Raw genomic sequence first — 12,683 nt, forward strand, 5'->3', positions numbered from 1 at the left:
CCCCCTCTCTCTCACAGTCCCTCTCCCACTACCTACTTTCTCCCATCCCCTACTCTATCTCTCTTACACACTTCCATTCCACCTCTCTCTCCCTCCCACTCCCTCTCCCACTGCCTACTCTCTCTCTCTCTCTCTCTCTCTCTCCCATCCCTCTTCCATTGCCTACTCTCTGTATCTCTCTCTCTCCCCTCTCTTATTCCCTACTCTCTCTCTTTCACACACACACACACACACACCCATCCCCCCTCTCTCCTCTCCCATCCCCTACTTTTTCTCTCACTCGCTCTCCCTCTCCCACTTCCTCTCCCACTGCCTACTCACTCTCACTCTCTCCCTCCCCCTCTCTACTCTCTCTCTCTCTCTCTCTCTCTCTCTCTCTCTCTCTGCTACCTCCTACTCTCTCTTACATTTTCACAATCTCTCCTATCCCCTACTCTCTCTCTCTCTCTTTCTCTCTTACACACATTTCTATCCCCCCTCTCTCTCGCTCTCCCACTCCCTCTCCTATTGCTTACTCTCTCTTCCATCCCCTACGCTCTCTCGAGCTACTCTATCTTCCCCCTCTCCCATTCCATACTCTCTCTCTTTCACACACATGCACTCCCATCCTCCTCTCTCTCGCTCTTCCTCTCCCACTCCATCTCCCACTTCCTACTCTCTCTCTCCCTTATCCCTTACTCTCAATCTCTCTCTCTCCCAACCTGTACTCTCTCTCACACTTCCTCTCTCTCCCATCCCATACTATCAGTCTCTCTCCCCTATCCCACACTCTCTCTTTTCCACCCCTACTCTCTCTCACACTTCCTCTCTCTCGCATCCTGTACTCTCTCTGCTACCCCTACTCTCTCACACTTCCTCTCTCTCCCATCCTATACTCTCTTTGCCACCTCTACTCTTTCTCACTTTCTCTCTCCCATCTTATACTCTCTCCCCTCTCCCATTCCCTACTTTCTCTCTATCTCTCTCTCTCTCTCTCACACACACACACACACATAGCCATTCCCTTGGCCCCCCACCTAGTTCTCTTTTGCAATTTAGGTATTGATAGTGTATGCGCACTATAGCGTGCACACGCTACTGGGAACATAAAGTTCAATAGCGCATGCACGACACACTATTGAAAGATTTGCATTAAACCTAAGCCTAAGGCTTGGTTTTGCCTTGGAGATCCAACCCAAAGGTTTGGAGTTTATAAATAGCTCCGAGACGTGTTTTCTAGCAAACATACCAAAAATGATTACTTTTTCTTGTGTGCTCCCCTTCAAGATTCCTCATGGTTGGGTATTGATAAAATCAGGTTACATAGCATTATAGGTCTCTGTGTTAGCTATCTAACCATATAATTTATTTTTAATTTGAACTATTTCAAACCTTTCATCTATAATTTCTTTTGAATGTATGTTCATTTTTTGTCAAAAACCACCATGTACTAATTGGGCTATAGATTTTAGCTCGTTCATCGAATTTTGCAAGAACTTAGTTTTTTAGAAACTAGACTCCATTCTACACACTTTGAAAAAAAAAGTTTTGATTTTAGATTAGTTTTCAATTATTTATAGGGGGAGCACACAGATATTTCACATTTTTGGGATGTGTCTAGTTAAAAAATTCATTAAAAAATATACACATTATATAATTACTCAAAAAATCTGGGATAAACTACATAGTGTTAAGTAACTTTTGACTAGAGCGATTAAAGAATTTCAAAAAAAAAGTTAAAATTTTAGGGGGGCCACACTTTGTACTGTGTTATGGTTTTTTTGGAATAAACAATAACACTTTTTGTGGCCCCCCTTTTTGAGGACCTAAAACTAAACCATTTTGAAAAAAAATTAGTAGTTTAGAAACTAGATTCAAAGGACTATGACTTTTGTTTTTGTCATATCTTAAAATTTTGAGTGTACCTATCTTCAAATTCTTGTTGAAGTTCAAAATTTGCAGATTTTAGGAAAAAGGTGTCCACTTATACCCCCCTTTTGGCACCACAACTTGGTGCACTTACCCATAGATCTTAGGGTTATGATTAGATTCAAAAAATTCAATGAATCTAGCCATCTTATGTTCTTTTTCTTCATTCTTGAAATTTATAGAAACTTCTCTTCAAATTTTATGATAGGGGTCCACACCACCCTTACCCACTCACAATCAAGAGTGCAACAATATGGAGACCAAGAGAAATAAAAAAAATGCTTCACAAGAAATTTTATTATACTTGAAGATCCTTACAACACCCACAAGATGATATCATAGATATGACTTCTTCAAAAAGAAGTTTACAAATTCTTCAACATAAGAGAAATCCCAAATAAGAGTCTTCACACCAAGAGCTTCACCAAGAATTTCTACTTTAAGAGCTACACCTTTAGAGCTTTCACACCTTGAAGTCTTCACACCTTCTAGCTTCTACTTCTCAAGCTTCTCCTTGAGCTTGATTTAGAAATGCTCATATGCCTTGCTTAAATAGGCACTTACCACCCCATGCATGACTTATCCACAACCTTCTAGAATTCTTCCACAACCTTCTACAACTTCCATAACCTTCTACAATATTCATAACTTTCTAGAATTCTACCCACACACCTCGATATATGGAATGCCAACCATTTATTTTTTATTTTTTTCTATTATGCCACCTATGCACCTCAAAAATAGAAATCCCCTTTTTCTTTCTTTTCTCCTTTTTCCCCTTTTTTATTTTTTTATTATTTCTCCTCTAATTTTCGTCACTTTCTCTCTCCTCAAATTTTTTTTCCCAATAATTTTCCCATGCAAGATGCTCCTGCATCATCTTAGCCTTTGATTGCTCAACTAATCTTTTCCATGCATTAGATAATCCATCTCATCAATCTTTATCATCAATACATTTTGATTATTTTAGGAATTCAACTATGTTAGCTACAACCTTGATTCTTTCTCAAACTGCTAGTTTGCTGACACTCAGTCATAACAACATTATGTTGCTTAGTCATCAATGGATTACTTGGCCATCACTAAAATTTCTTGTTCGGTTTACACTCTACAACTTAGTTGTTACTATCACTTGGCTAACACTGTTTTTCTTGACAATGCTCAAGTTCCTTAATCTTCTACTTTAGATACTCGGTTGCTTCACAACTGATCTTTCTTCCTTGCTTATTGTAATGAATAAACAACACATTATCTTGTCAAGTACTATCTGATCAAGTTCCCATTGTAATTCCATCATACTTTCACAACTCAACTCAACCTTTCACTAAGTCATCTCATGATCTCTTCGTTTCAAATCCTCTTCATCAATCAAATGATATGACACTCTAGACTGTAAGTAAATGTCTTACCAGTAAGGTTTGACATCAATGACAACATAACAATTGTTCCACAGTTGTAGTTCCAACACCAACAACCTGCATTTTTGTTTTGTTTTGTTTTGTGTGCTTTGTAAATGTATACTAATTAGGTTGAATTATGTACCTTTCTAATTCATTTTTCATTTACAATTGCGAATGTTGCATATTTGTGCAAGATGATGGTCAACATCCTTGCCATCCATTTTCTGAGAGCATCATGCTTTCTAATGGGCAAGTTTTTTCTCTAATGGAGCAAACATCTAAGCTCTTGCGATGGGCAGCATGCTGCGTGCCACTGTTGGATCAAATCATAGAGGAAATGTGCCCCTTTGTGAGACAGAAATCTAAGAACATCAAGAAGATGTGATGACCCCTATAGAGGACAATATGGTGTTTTGGGTCTTTATTTTGCACTAACAATTGTAGGATCAACATGAGCAAGGTACATTTAGGAGCTTTTGGGCCAATTGATGAAAAATAGATTAAGAGTTACTTCAACTAGTATTACTATGTGCTCTTTGGTTCAATTTTGATAGCCTCCACTGTAATTGTGTTTAGTCAATCCAATATAAAATGGGCATAGGGATGTGAGATTTGTGTTGGCCTCAATGGAATAGCCTTGATAGAATTGTTCTCTGTAGTGAGATTGTACACTTGTGTGTGTCTAGAGGGCAACCCCTTCACAACTCTAGCACAAGTGGCAGTGGCTTGCCTTAGAAAGAGAAATTTAAAATTTTTAAAAAATGTTGAGGATTTATACTTTCAAGTGAGAGTTTAATCCATAATTATTGTTTGTTTAATTTTAAAACTTGACATCTGAAATACAAGAGAATTGATTAACTTTATTTTACATAACAATGACTAAGTTTTCATAATCTATAAGAATTTTAGTTTCTGCTTCTAAAGATGATTGTGTAAGAATTTTTCTCATTAATGTTTTGGATCGCACTCCATGATCCATCATCAAAATGAAAGAATTTTTTTTTCTAATCAATGTTTTGAATTTATTTTACGTTATTATAATTATTCATTTTAGGACTAGGATAGAAAATCTTTGGGAAAGACATCCTTAGAAGACACAGAGTTGCCCAGATACCCAAAAAAGAGCATGCTCAAAAGAATGGTGGATCTTTGCAGCACCTATGTAGAAAATCTCCAAAGCATGAAAAATATTTTAGATTTTGTTTCTATCAATTGAAATCCTTTATTTGTCTTTCCTCTATTTTTCTCTCAATCCCTCCCACACAAAATCATGGATTGTAGTTTACAAGTTCTTCCCAATGAAAGCTACTTAGTAAACTTATGAAGGCGGTGACTTGTTTAAGGCTAGAGATTTGTGTTGGTGATAGAGTTAGATATATAAAAATGTGAATTTACATATCATGTGCATGTGAGCAACGACAAAGATATGATTTAATTTCTATTTATACAAAAGTAGAAGAGATAGACGGATTATCTGAAACAAATTAACATTTTTTAAAAATGTGAATGTTTTATTTAGGCTTAATATTTATAAAATAATCTCAAAGAAGTGGGCTTATTTTATTTCACTCAAAATGAAATATTTTCACCTAAGTTGTAATATTTTAATAAGAGTAAAAATTATATGAAAAATGATAAGAACTTATTCAAAATTAATCTGAATAAAATATTTTAATGTGTTGGAAATGTAACATTATGATACAAGTGTCAAATTATTTCATGTAGATCTTAACAAAATATTTCTAGATAGTAATATGGTTACAAATAAAATAGATGTAACGATGCAATTTAAAAATATTTGACACTTGAGAGATTGTAACTAAAAGAGAAACTCCCGTGAAAATATTTTTTTTAACTAAAAGACTTAAAAAAATTGTCGCACAAAATTTTTTTATTAGGTAATGAAATAGTGAAAATAAGACAATTAAATAACAACTTAAAATATATATTACAATAATTATATGTTTAGTTGTATTCTCATACATTCTTAATATGTATACCTATATACATATTGATTTGACAATTAATATATATGTGATTCCCACATTGATTCTTCTTATATGTTGAAGGCTCACTAAAATGTTACGACTTTAATCAATTATATTGTAATATTAATATTTAAGTAGTGCAATAAACATATCTTTAATAATAATGACATTGATCTTTATCAATCTTATTTGTGTTTTCTATAATACAAAAGTAGAATGTGTTCAAATATTCAACAAACTCCTCCTTGAACACTAGAAACTAATGCTAATTTCTTATAGCACAGGTAGGAAGTCACCATGACAAAGAACTCAATATATACACAATGTCTAGAACAATGTCTTGGAAGTCATGTTGCATCTTAGTAATAGGAAAATATATCTTTAAGAATTTATATCTAAAATAAAGGTAGAGAAGGTTCTCACCTACTCTTTCAACTTCATTGGTGCACATATTTGCACTAAGTGTTCAACATCTTTGTACCTCTTAGAATATGGACTTGCAGACTCTCTACACTAGTTCACCTTTATAACTGCAATAATCTAGATGTGATATGGCTTACAAAGATGTAATTCTATTTTTTTATTAAATCTATATCATGAATCTATCGAGAGTAAGAGAGAGAGGAATAATTTTAGCATTACTATTTTATATATTCTATTTTTAATAGATGATTGATGGTAACTTTTAGACATCCTTATGGTGATATTTAAATCTAATCATTTTCATTTATTGAACAATTTCTTATTATTCTTTGTAGTTGAAATAATACATTGTTTGTTGTATATCAAGCCTTACTCCATTTTATTGTCTTTTAGATTGTAAAATATTATTCTCTATATGTTATGAATTGTAGAAAATTGCTATATTTAAATGTTGTAATATTTTTTTTACATTTTTGATCATCAAGAAAGCTATATAATGCAATAATTGACCGTACTCCACACTCATATTCAAATTATTTATGTTGAAAGTCTTAATTGCTATAGATAATCAATTATTATGCTCATAGATGTCCTTTATGTTGTACTAATCTACTCAGAATTCAATTAGGGGATTTCTAGAAGGCTTTTGATTGCCATAGATAAGCAAGATTTTATGACAATTAAAATTTTGTTTATCACAAATGAAATCTCCCTTAAATTAGTTTTCTTTAGCCCTGATCTCGAAGAAGAGAGATCAAAAAAAAATTCAAGAAATAATAAACTTTTCTTATTATCATAATCATTCTACCATTAACAAGATTGGATTCCTTGACTACCTTTCTTTCCCTCCTCCATGCCATCATTTTTATATTTTCCTAAGAATCTTTATTGGTAGGTTCTTTGTTAATGACATGCTCTTTTTCTTTGTCAATGTTATTATTAGTCCTTGCCATTTAGGTAGGAGACTATAGTTTTTAGCTACCTTTTTTCAATTAGTCTTTCCTTGAAAATTGGGCTAGAAGCTTTTAGCCTATAGTTCTCATCATTTATTAAATTTGTATTCTATTATTTCAATTTTGTGATTGGCTAGATCTAATTTTACTGGTAGTCTTTTTCTAACTAATTAACTTAATTAATGACAATTTGCATGTCATCTACAGGTGGCATTTATAATATGGATTACGTGCAACCTCTACATGCTTCCAAATTTCCCTACATCCTTTGCATGCTTCCACATTTGGCTTGCATGCAAAAATATTAGATGTTTAAAATTACAATGCTCCAAACATTCTACTCATTTTTTTTCCTGACACAATCATGCTTATTTTACAGTTCAAAGGTATCCATTTTACTATGTATTGTTAATACTTTTCAATTCTAGTTGACATTTTTTTTGTAGGAACTGTATTGATTATAGAGGTGACTTAGGAACATGATGGCACACTGGATATATTTGACAACCACAATATTTTTGCTGTTGAAGTATTTTTAAAATTTATTTCTATAGCTTTTTCTTTGTTACTTGATAGATCTGCACTTATAGAGGCATCATCTGTGGGCGGGTATTATGTTCGGCCAAATGCATTTGTCAAATGGGAAAATGGGCAATGATACACAAAGTGTGAGAAAATGGGGATGAATTCATTCCAAATTGGTGCTATCTCCAATTGTTGCACGTGTGCGAGGTTTTTGTGTCTTCCTTCCCCTTAACATACCCAATAGGCCATTTGGGTTCTACTCTTTTACTCCAAATGCTTTTAATTGTTTCAGATACCATTTCTGAGATGCTTTGGAGTATTGACTAATTCTGTACTTCCTATGAGTAGGCTTTAAGAAGTTGTCATCATTCCATGTTCCAAGTTTCATTTCATAGGGAATATTCTTTGTTACATTTTACTTATTTGGAATTTTACATAAATGCTTCATATTGTGCAATTTTTTCTTCTCAAGAGCATGGTCAACATTACACTTAACAAGATATGTGACTTTGTTCTTTTTGCAGGTCAACATTACACTTAACAAGACATTATCTGTTCTAAAGTAAATTTTATGCCAAGGTTAAAGCATGGTTGCATTGGAGGTCAGCAACACTTTAGGCAAGACTCCCAATTTTTTTTTTTGAGCTGCTAGAGGTGTAAGGTTTAAATACTAGTCGACAGTTCATAATTAGTAGATAGGAATTTTGTCAGCAAAGAACATTTTTTATGTTGTTCGTAGCTAATTAAGGAGTAATTTTGAAATACTTTTTTGCCATCGCCGAGAAAATTCTTCAATAGAAAGATACTGGTCAAGGATTAGATCCACATCTTGTCTCCCATTGATACTATCTCCATTTCATTTGTTCACCTAGTCTTCTTTATTCTGTCAGTTCTACACACCACTCAGCAAACAAAATTGTATTTGGGAGAAACCATTGTCTTGAGAAAAGCACCAACTGAAATTTATTGTGTAGGATGTAGTTTCATCAGAGGATGATGAGGAAGTTGATTTAGAACTTTGTCTCAGATAAAAACCCTATAAAAAGTTTAGACCCAATTTAGGATAATGGTTGTTGGACTTGTTTGTGTTTTTGTGGGATTTTCAGTATTAACAGTAGAAATGATATGGAAGACGGTAATGGAGAATGCATTTTCTTATTTTGTTTGGATATTTTTACTTTATCATGAATTATTGAATCTCACAATACTAAATTTAGAAATAGTAGGTGCATCTTAATTTAATGAATTATAGATAAAGAAATGCATATGAATGAACTCGTATTTTTTTAATCTACTACTTCCATTTTTATTAGTCGGATAAGGATCAATTGATTATAGTTTTAGAAAAATTGTATACTTTTGCTTGTTTTCCTGCATCTCAATTAGAGTTTGTTAATGTTGCATAGAAAATTCTATTATAAATAGAATCTAGATAGTACAAATAAATGAATCAACCACCTCTTATGAAAACTAAGCAACTAAAACAAAGAGAAGTTTGGAGAAGAACAAGATTTAGAAATGATAGTACTTATGTTTAGAGATTAAAATACTGTAGGTGATATTGGAGTACAAACAACTAATGTCACGTCATTGGAATTTATAGCTGTAGTGGTTGCCCTTGTGCTATTGTTTTTCACTTTACGTGAATCACCTGTAGTTGATTTTGCATTTTTTTGTGTTTCTCTTCAAAATTAGATTGTGTTTCTAATTTTTTTTTTTCCGGAATATATGGTTTCTCACTTTCGTTTATAATGGCTTAACATCCCTAATCTAACGAGAATTAGTTTAAAAATTAATTTTTTGAGATCTCATCATAAGGTATGGAGGGATAATTAATTTGGAGGATTTTCAAGGCTTTTTAGTTAATGCTTCGGATTGTATATTTTAATATTATTGCCAAGATAAGTAGGAGAAGAAATGTGACATCTTAGATATCATCTATTGAAGAATCAGACTATAAATATTATCATATGTTGAAGATGTGTATGAATCTGTATGATTAGAAAAATATAGAATGAATAACCACATAATCAATTTAATTTTAATATGGAAAATTAGAAAAACAAAGAGCTTTGACCAAGCTTGACTTCTTGTCTTTTGTCTAGAATGCAATGATGCTTGGTAAATCACAATTGAATATTTGCATTCGAGACAAAAAGGCAAGGGGCTCAAGCTCTATTAGAGCTCTTGTTATTTAGGTCTTTAAGACAACTACCATGTATCACAAAAATATTGACAATGACCACCAAATAATGTATTATACATGACTAATCTATTAAGTTAATAAATTAAATGCATCTTAAGACTTAAATTGCATGTCCCTTTGAATTGGATAAATTTTATGTCCTCTTGAATTGAATTAAAATTAAATGTGAGACCATATAGAATAAGATAACTATACCCTTCAATATTTTACCAAATATATCTTCCTTACCTAATTTTAGGTGCAATTGCTGGATAGTTTCAAATGCTTTATATGAACTCCTCTATTTTAATGTCCTCTTCACCACTGCTTGTTTCTAAAGGCTAGAACTGGTTTACATTTAAAAGAATGCTTAAATGAGAAAATGAATTACGAGCCCATTGCGCAGTTATCTCTGTCATGTCTTCGGTATTTCTCAACATCCGCAACAATCAGCGCAACCGTCCGCTCTTCTGGTTAGAAACAAATAAATTAAAGATAAACATCACAATCTCTTTCTGCTAATGCAGATCTACCTAAAATGCATCTATTACAGATACCCTCAACACAATTCCCGTCAATGTCAAAACAGTCGCGGGCATTATTGAAATATCTAGCTAATTATTGTGCGTGCACTCTAAGGCTATGGTCTGCGTCTACTAATACCCTTGAAAATTACAGTTGGATTGAAGAAATTGTCTTTTTAAAGTTTGTCCGGGCTATCTCATCATGAATAGATGAGCTTGGATTTGAGTATTCGTTACTTTTACGACTTGGTTTGTAACATTCTTTTGCTGTAAAATCAATTTTAACTTTCAAATTGTGGCGGTTTTAAAGATTTTTTCTGTAGCCACGTGGAAGGTTTCATGCCTTACCTCACGCTTTTTAAGAATCTCAATTGTTGAAATTTCAGAGACTTCTGAAATTCTCAATCAAGATTTAGTGGACTGCCTATCCTGAATTCTTTGAATTTCAATGTGATCTTCTAAGTTATCTATTTTGCTGACTATTTTCGTTTATGTTTTCACTTAATATTATGTTGACCGTTTAGCATGAGCTATTGAGACTCCAAGAAAATTTTGAAATGCTCAATCAATGTTTCGCAAACTGTTCAGCCTGCGACCATTTCTTTTAACTTTTCAAAGTGTTCCTTACCAGGCATTTTATTGAATTTTGAACTGATCGCTCCTATCTATTTGACGTGTTCCGTAATTATTTGTTTTCATTTTTCTTTTGGCTACTCTTGAAAACATTGATCTGAACTTATTACCGGACGACATGTGAATTCTGTATTTATATTGGATTGCTGTTTGTGAATTAGATTGGAGCTGGAGGTCAAGAAAAAAGTGAAAGGCTTTTCCCTGGTGAAATGGAGAGATCTGCATTCAGTTCTTTTTTGTTCGTTTTTTATGCGCTTATACCCTGTTTTCTTTGCAAGGAATGCACAAACACTCCTTCTCAATTGTCCTCCCATACTTCTCGACACAATCTTCTTTCTTCGAAAAACAAGCCATGGCAAGAATCAGCGTTTTCTTCTTATAAGCACTTGGTTCCCTCTGATGATTTAGACCGTTCTGGCGGCTCTCATCCCACCCCAATTTGGCTACTACAACAAGAGCAAGCTCCTCTTAGTGCTGAAAATATGCTCAATCTGTTTGCAATAAAAAATTCCGCACAAGCCAATAGAAGGATCCTAAATGAGATTTCACTACACAATGTAAGGCTGGATGCTGATTCTATATACGGGAAAGCACAGCAGACAAATTTGGAGTACTTACTGATGCTGGATGTGGACAGCTTAGTGTGGAGTTTCCGAAAAACAGCTGGGCTTGATACTCCGGGCTCTCCTTATGGTGGCTGGGAAGGTCCTACTGAAGAGCTCCGTGGTCATTTTGTAGGTCTGTATCTCACCCTATGATGTTACGCAAAAATCTGCAGCTTTCTTTCTCAAACTTGTGTATTGACAATAATTAAGTAGATATTTTCCACAGCAAGTCAAATTGTATATTGCTTCCATGGGTTGACGAGTTTGAGTCATAAACTACACACTTGAATTCTGACAATAATGTCACAATAATTAAGTAGTCTTTTCTCATAAAAAAATTCAAAAGAGAAACATAGGTTTGAGTCTCAATCATACTTCATACATAAAAATCTGCAGCTTTCCTTCTCAAACTGGTGTATTAACAACATTTAATTAGCCACTGGATGGGGTTGTCTATGTACGAAGAGTAAACTAGAAATGTAGATCTGTTTCTGTCCCCATGTTTTTACATGGAAATTGTTGAGTTCTCTCTAAAATTGGTACATTGACAATAATTAGGCATCTATGAAGTTGCTTATGAAAAAAGAATGAAGTAGACAATCTAGAAAAATGCAGGACATTCTTGCAGTTCTCTGGTTTCTAAGCTCTTAACTAGTTATCAGGGGTTTTTGCCAGTATGCTGAATTTGGGAAATAAAATGGAGGGTTAGAGGTTTTGTCTGGGTTGTGGCTGGATTTTTTAGTTTCCTAGGACAATTCAGCTTGTGATTAGGCTTTAACATGACCTTTTTGTGTCAGAGTGAAAAGTTCACTTTCTACGTGTCATGAAATTACAGTTATTACTTTAACATATCTTCTTCAGTTGCTTGGACTATTTACCTTTTCTTCTACTTTTCTGCATTCCTTAGCTCACTTTATACAGCCACTGCTTTTCACACAGTAATCTCTACACATTAGAAGCTGCAGACTTATGTTGGAAGAGAAACAGAATGAGCAGTAATGGTACTGAGTATGATTATCGTTAACTAAACCTTTGGTAACTATTCTCAGAGCTTTCTACATCCTTCTGCCATTTCTTCTTTTCATCATGGCAGAAATACCGAAATTCACCAGTTGTACAGTCATTTAATGTGCCTATAATGACTCACTGATTTTATAACATAGGATTTTTTGTGCCTCATTTTTAACTTTTGGTGACCACCCCTACACAAGATGATTGACAGAGCTAGGTATGATCCAAACTAGATTGCATTTTTGGGTGTAAAGATACTGAATTTCTTAGGTGAAGGGGCAATGTATAAAATATGGTTACCAGATTCATTTCTTTTCCTGCATAATACTTTTGATCATCTCTTCACCAATTTCTAATTTGGCAATATTCAAGTTTTCAACACACTTATTTGTAAGAGTCCACCAAGAGTTAGCTTTTGGGAGCCGCTTAAAAGTCTATATCCATTTACAAGGTAAGTGTCTACCATCTTTCTGATTCCAATAAAACCATTTTGTTTGCAGCTTTAACTGAGATTGGCCCACTCTGATT

General features: G+C 33.8%; 1 protein-coding gene across 4 annotated transcripts in view; it reads left to right on the top strand.

Annotated features, from left to right (window-relative positions):
* The first annotated feature begins 9,702 nt into the window (after nt 1-9,702).
* The window catches only part of LOC149546957 (uncharacterized), a 212,349-nt gene continuing 209,368 nt past the window's right edge, over nt 9,703-12,683 (top strand). Inside the window, exons 1-2 of one of the 4 annotated variants that reach the window (XM_089791453.1) lie at nt 9,703-9,855; nt 10,701-11,277. In XM_089791453.1, coding sequence (XP_089647579.1) covers nt 10,749-11,277 — 529 coding nt within the window. In that variant the 5' untranslated portion in view covers nt 9,703-9,855; nt 10,701-10,748. Of the gene's footprint in view, nt 10,156-10,218; nt 10,588-10,700; nt 11,278-12,683 lie in introns of those variants that run through there. The other 3 variants (XM_089791450.1, XM_089791452.1, XM_089791454.1) reach the window with 3 other exon arrangements.

The sequence above is a fragment of the Cupressus sempervirens genome, chromosome 7 (genome assembly GCF_028749045.1).
Source record: "Cupressus sempervirens isolate cs-2001-9-10 chromosome 7, ASM2874904v1, whole genome shotgun sequence".
NCBI lineage: Eukaryota > Viridiplantae > Streptophyta > Pinopsida > Cupressales > Cupressaceae > Cupressus > Cupressus sempervirens.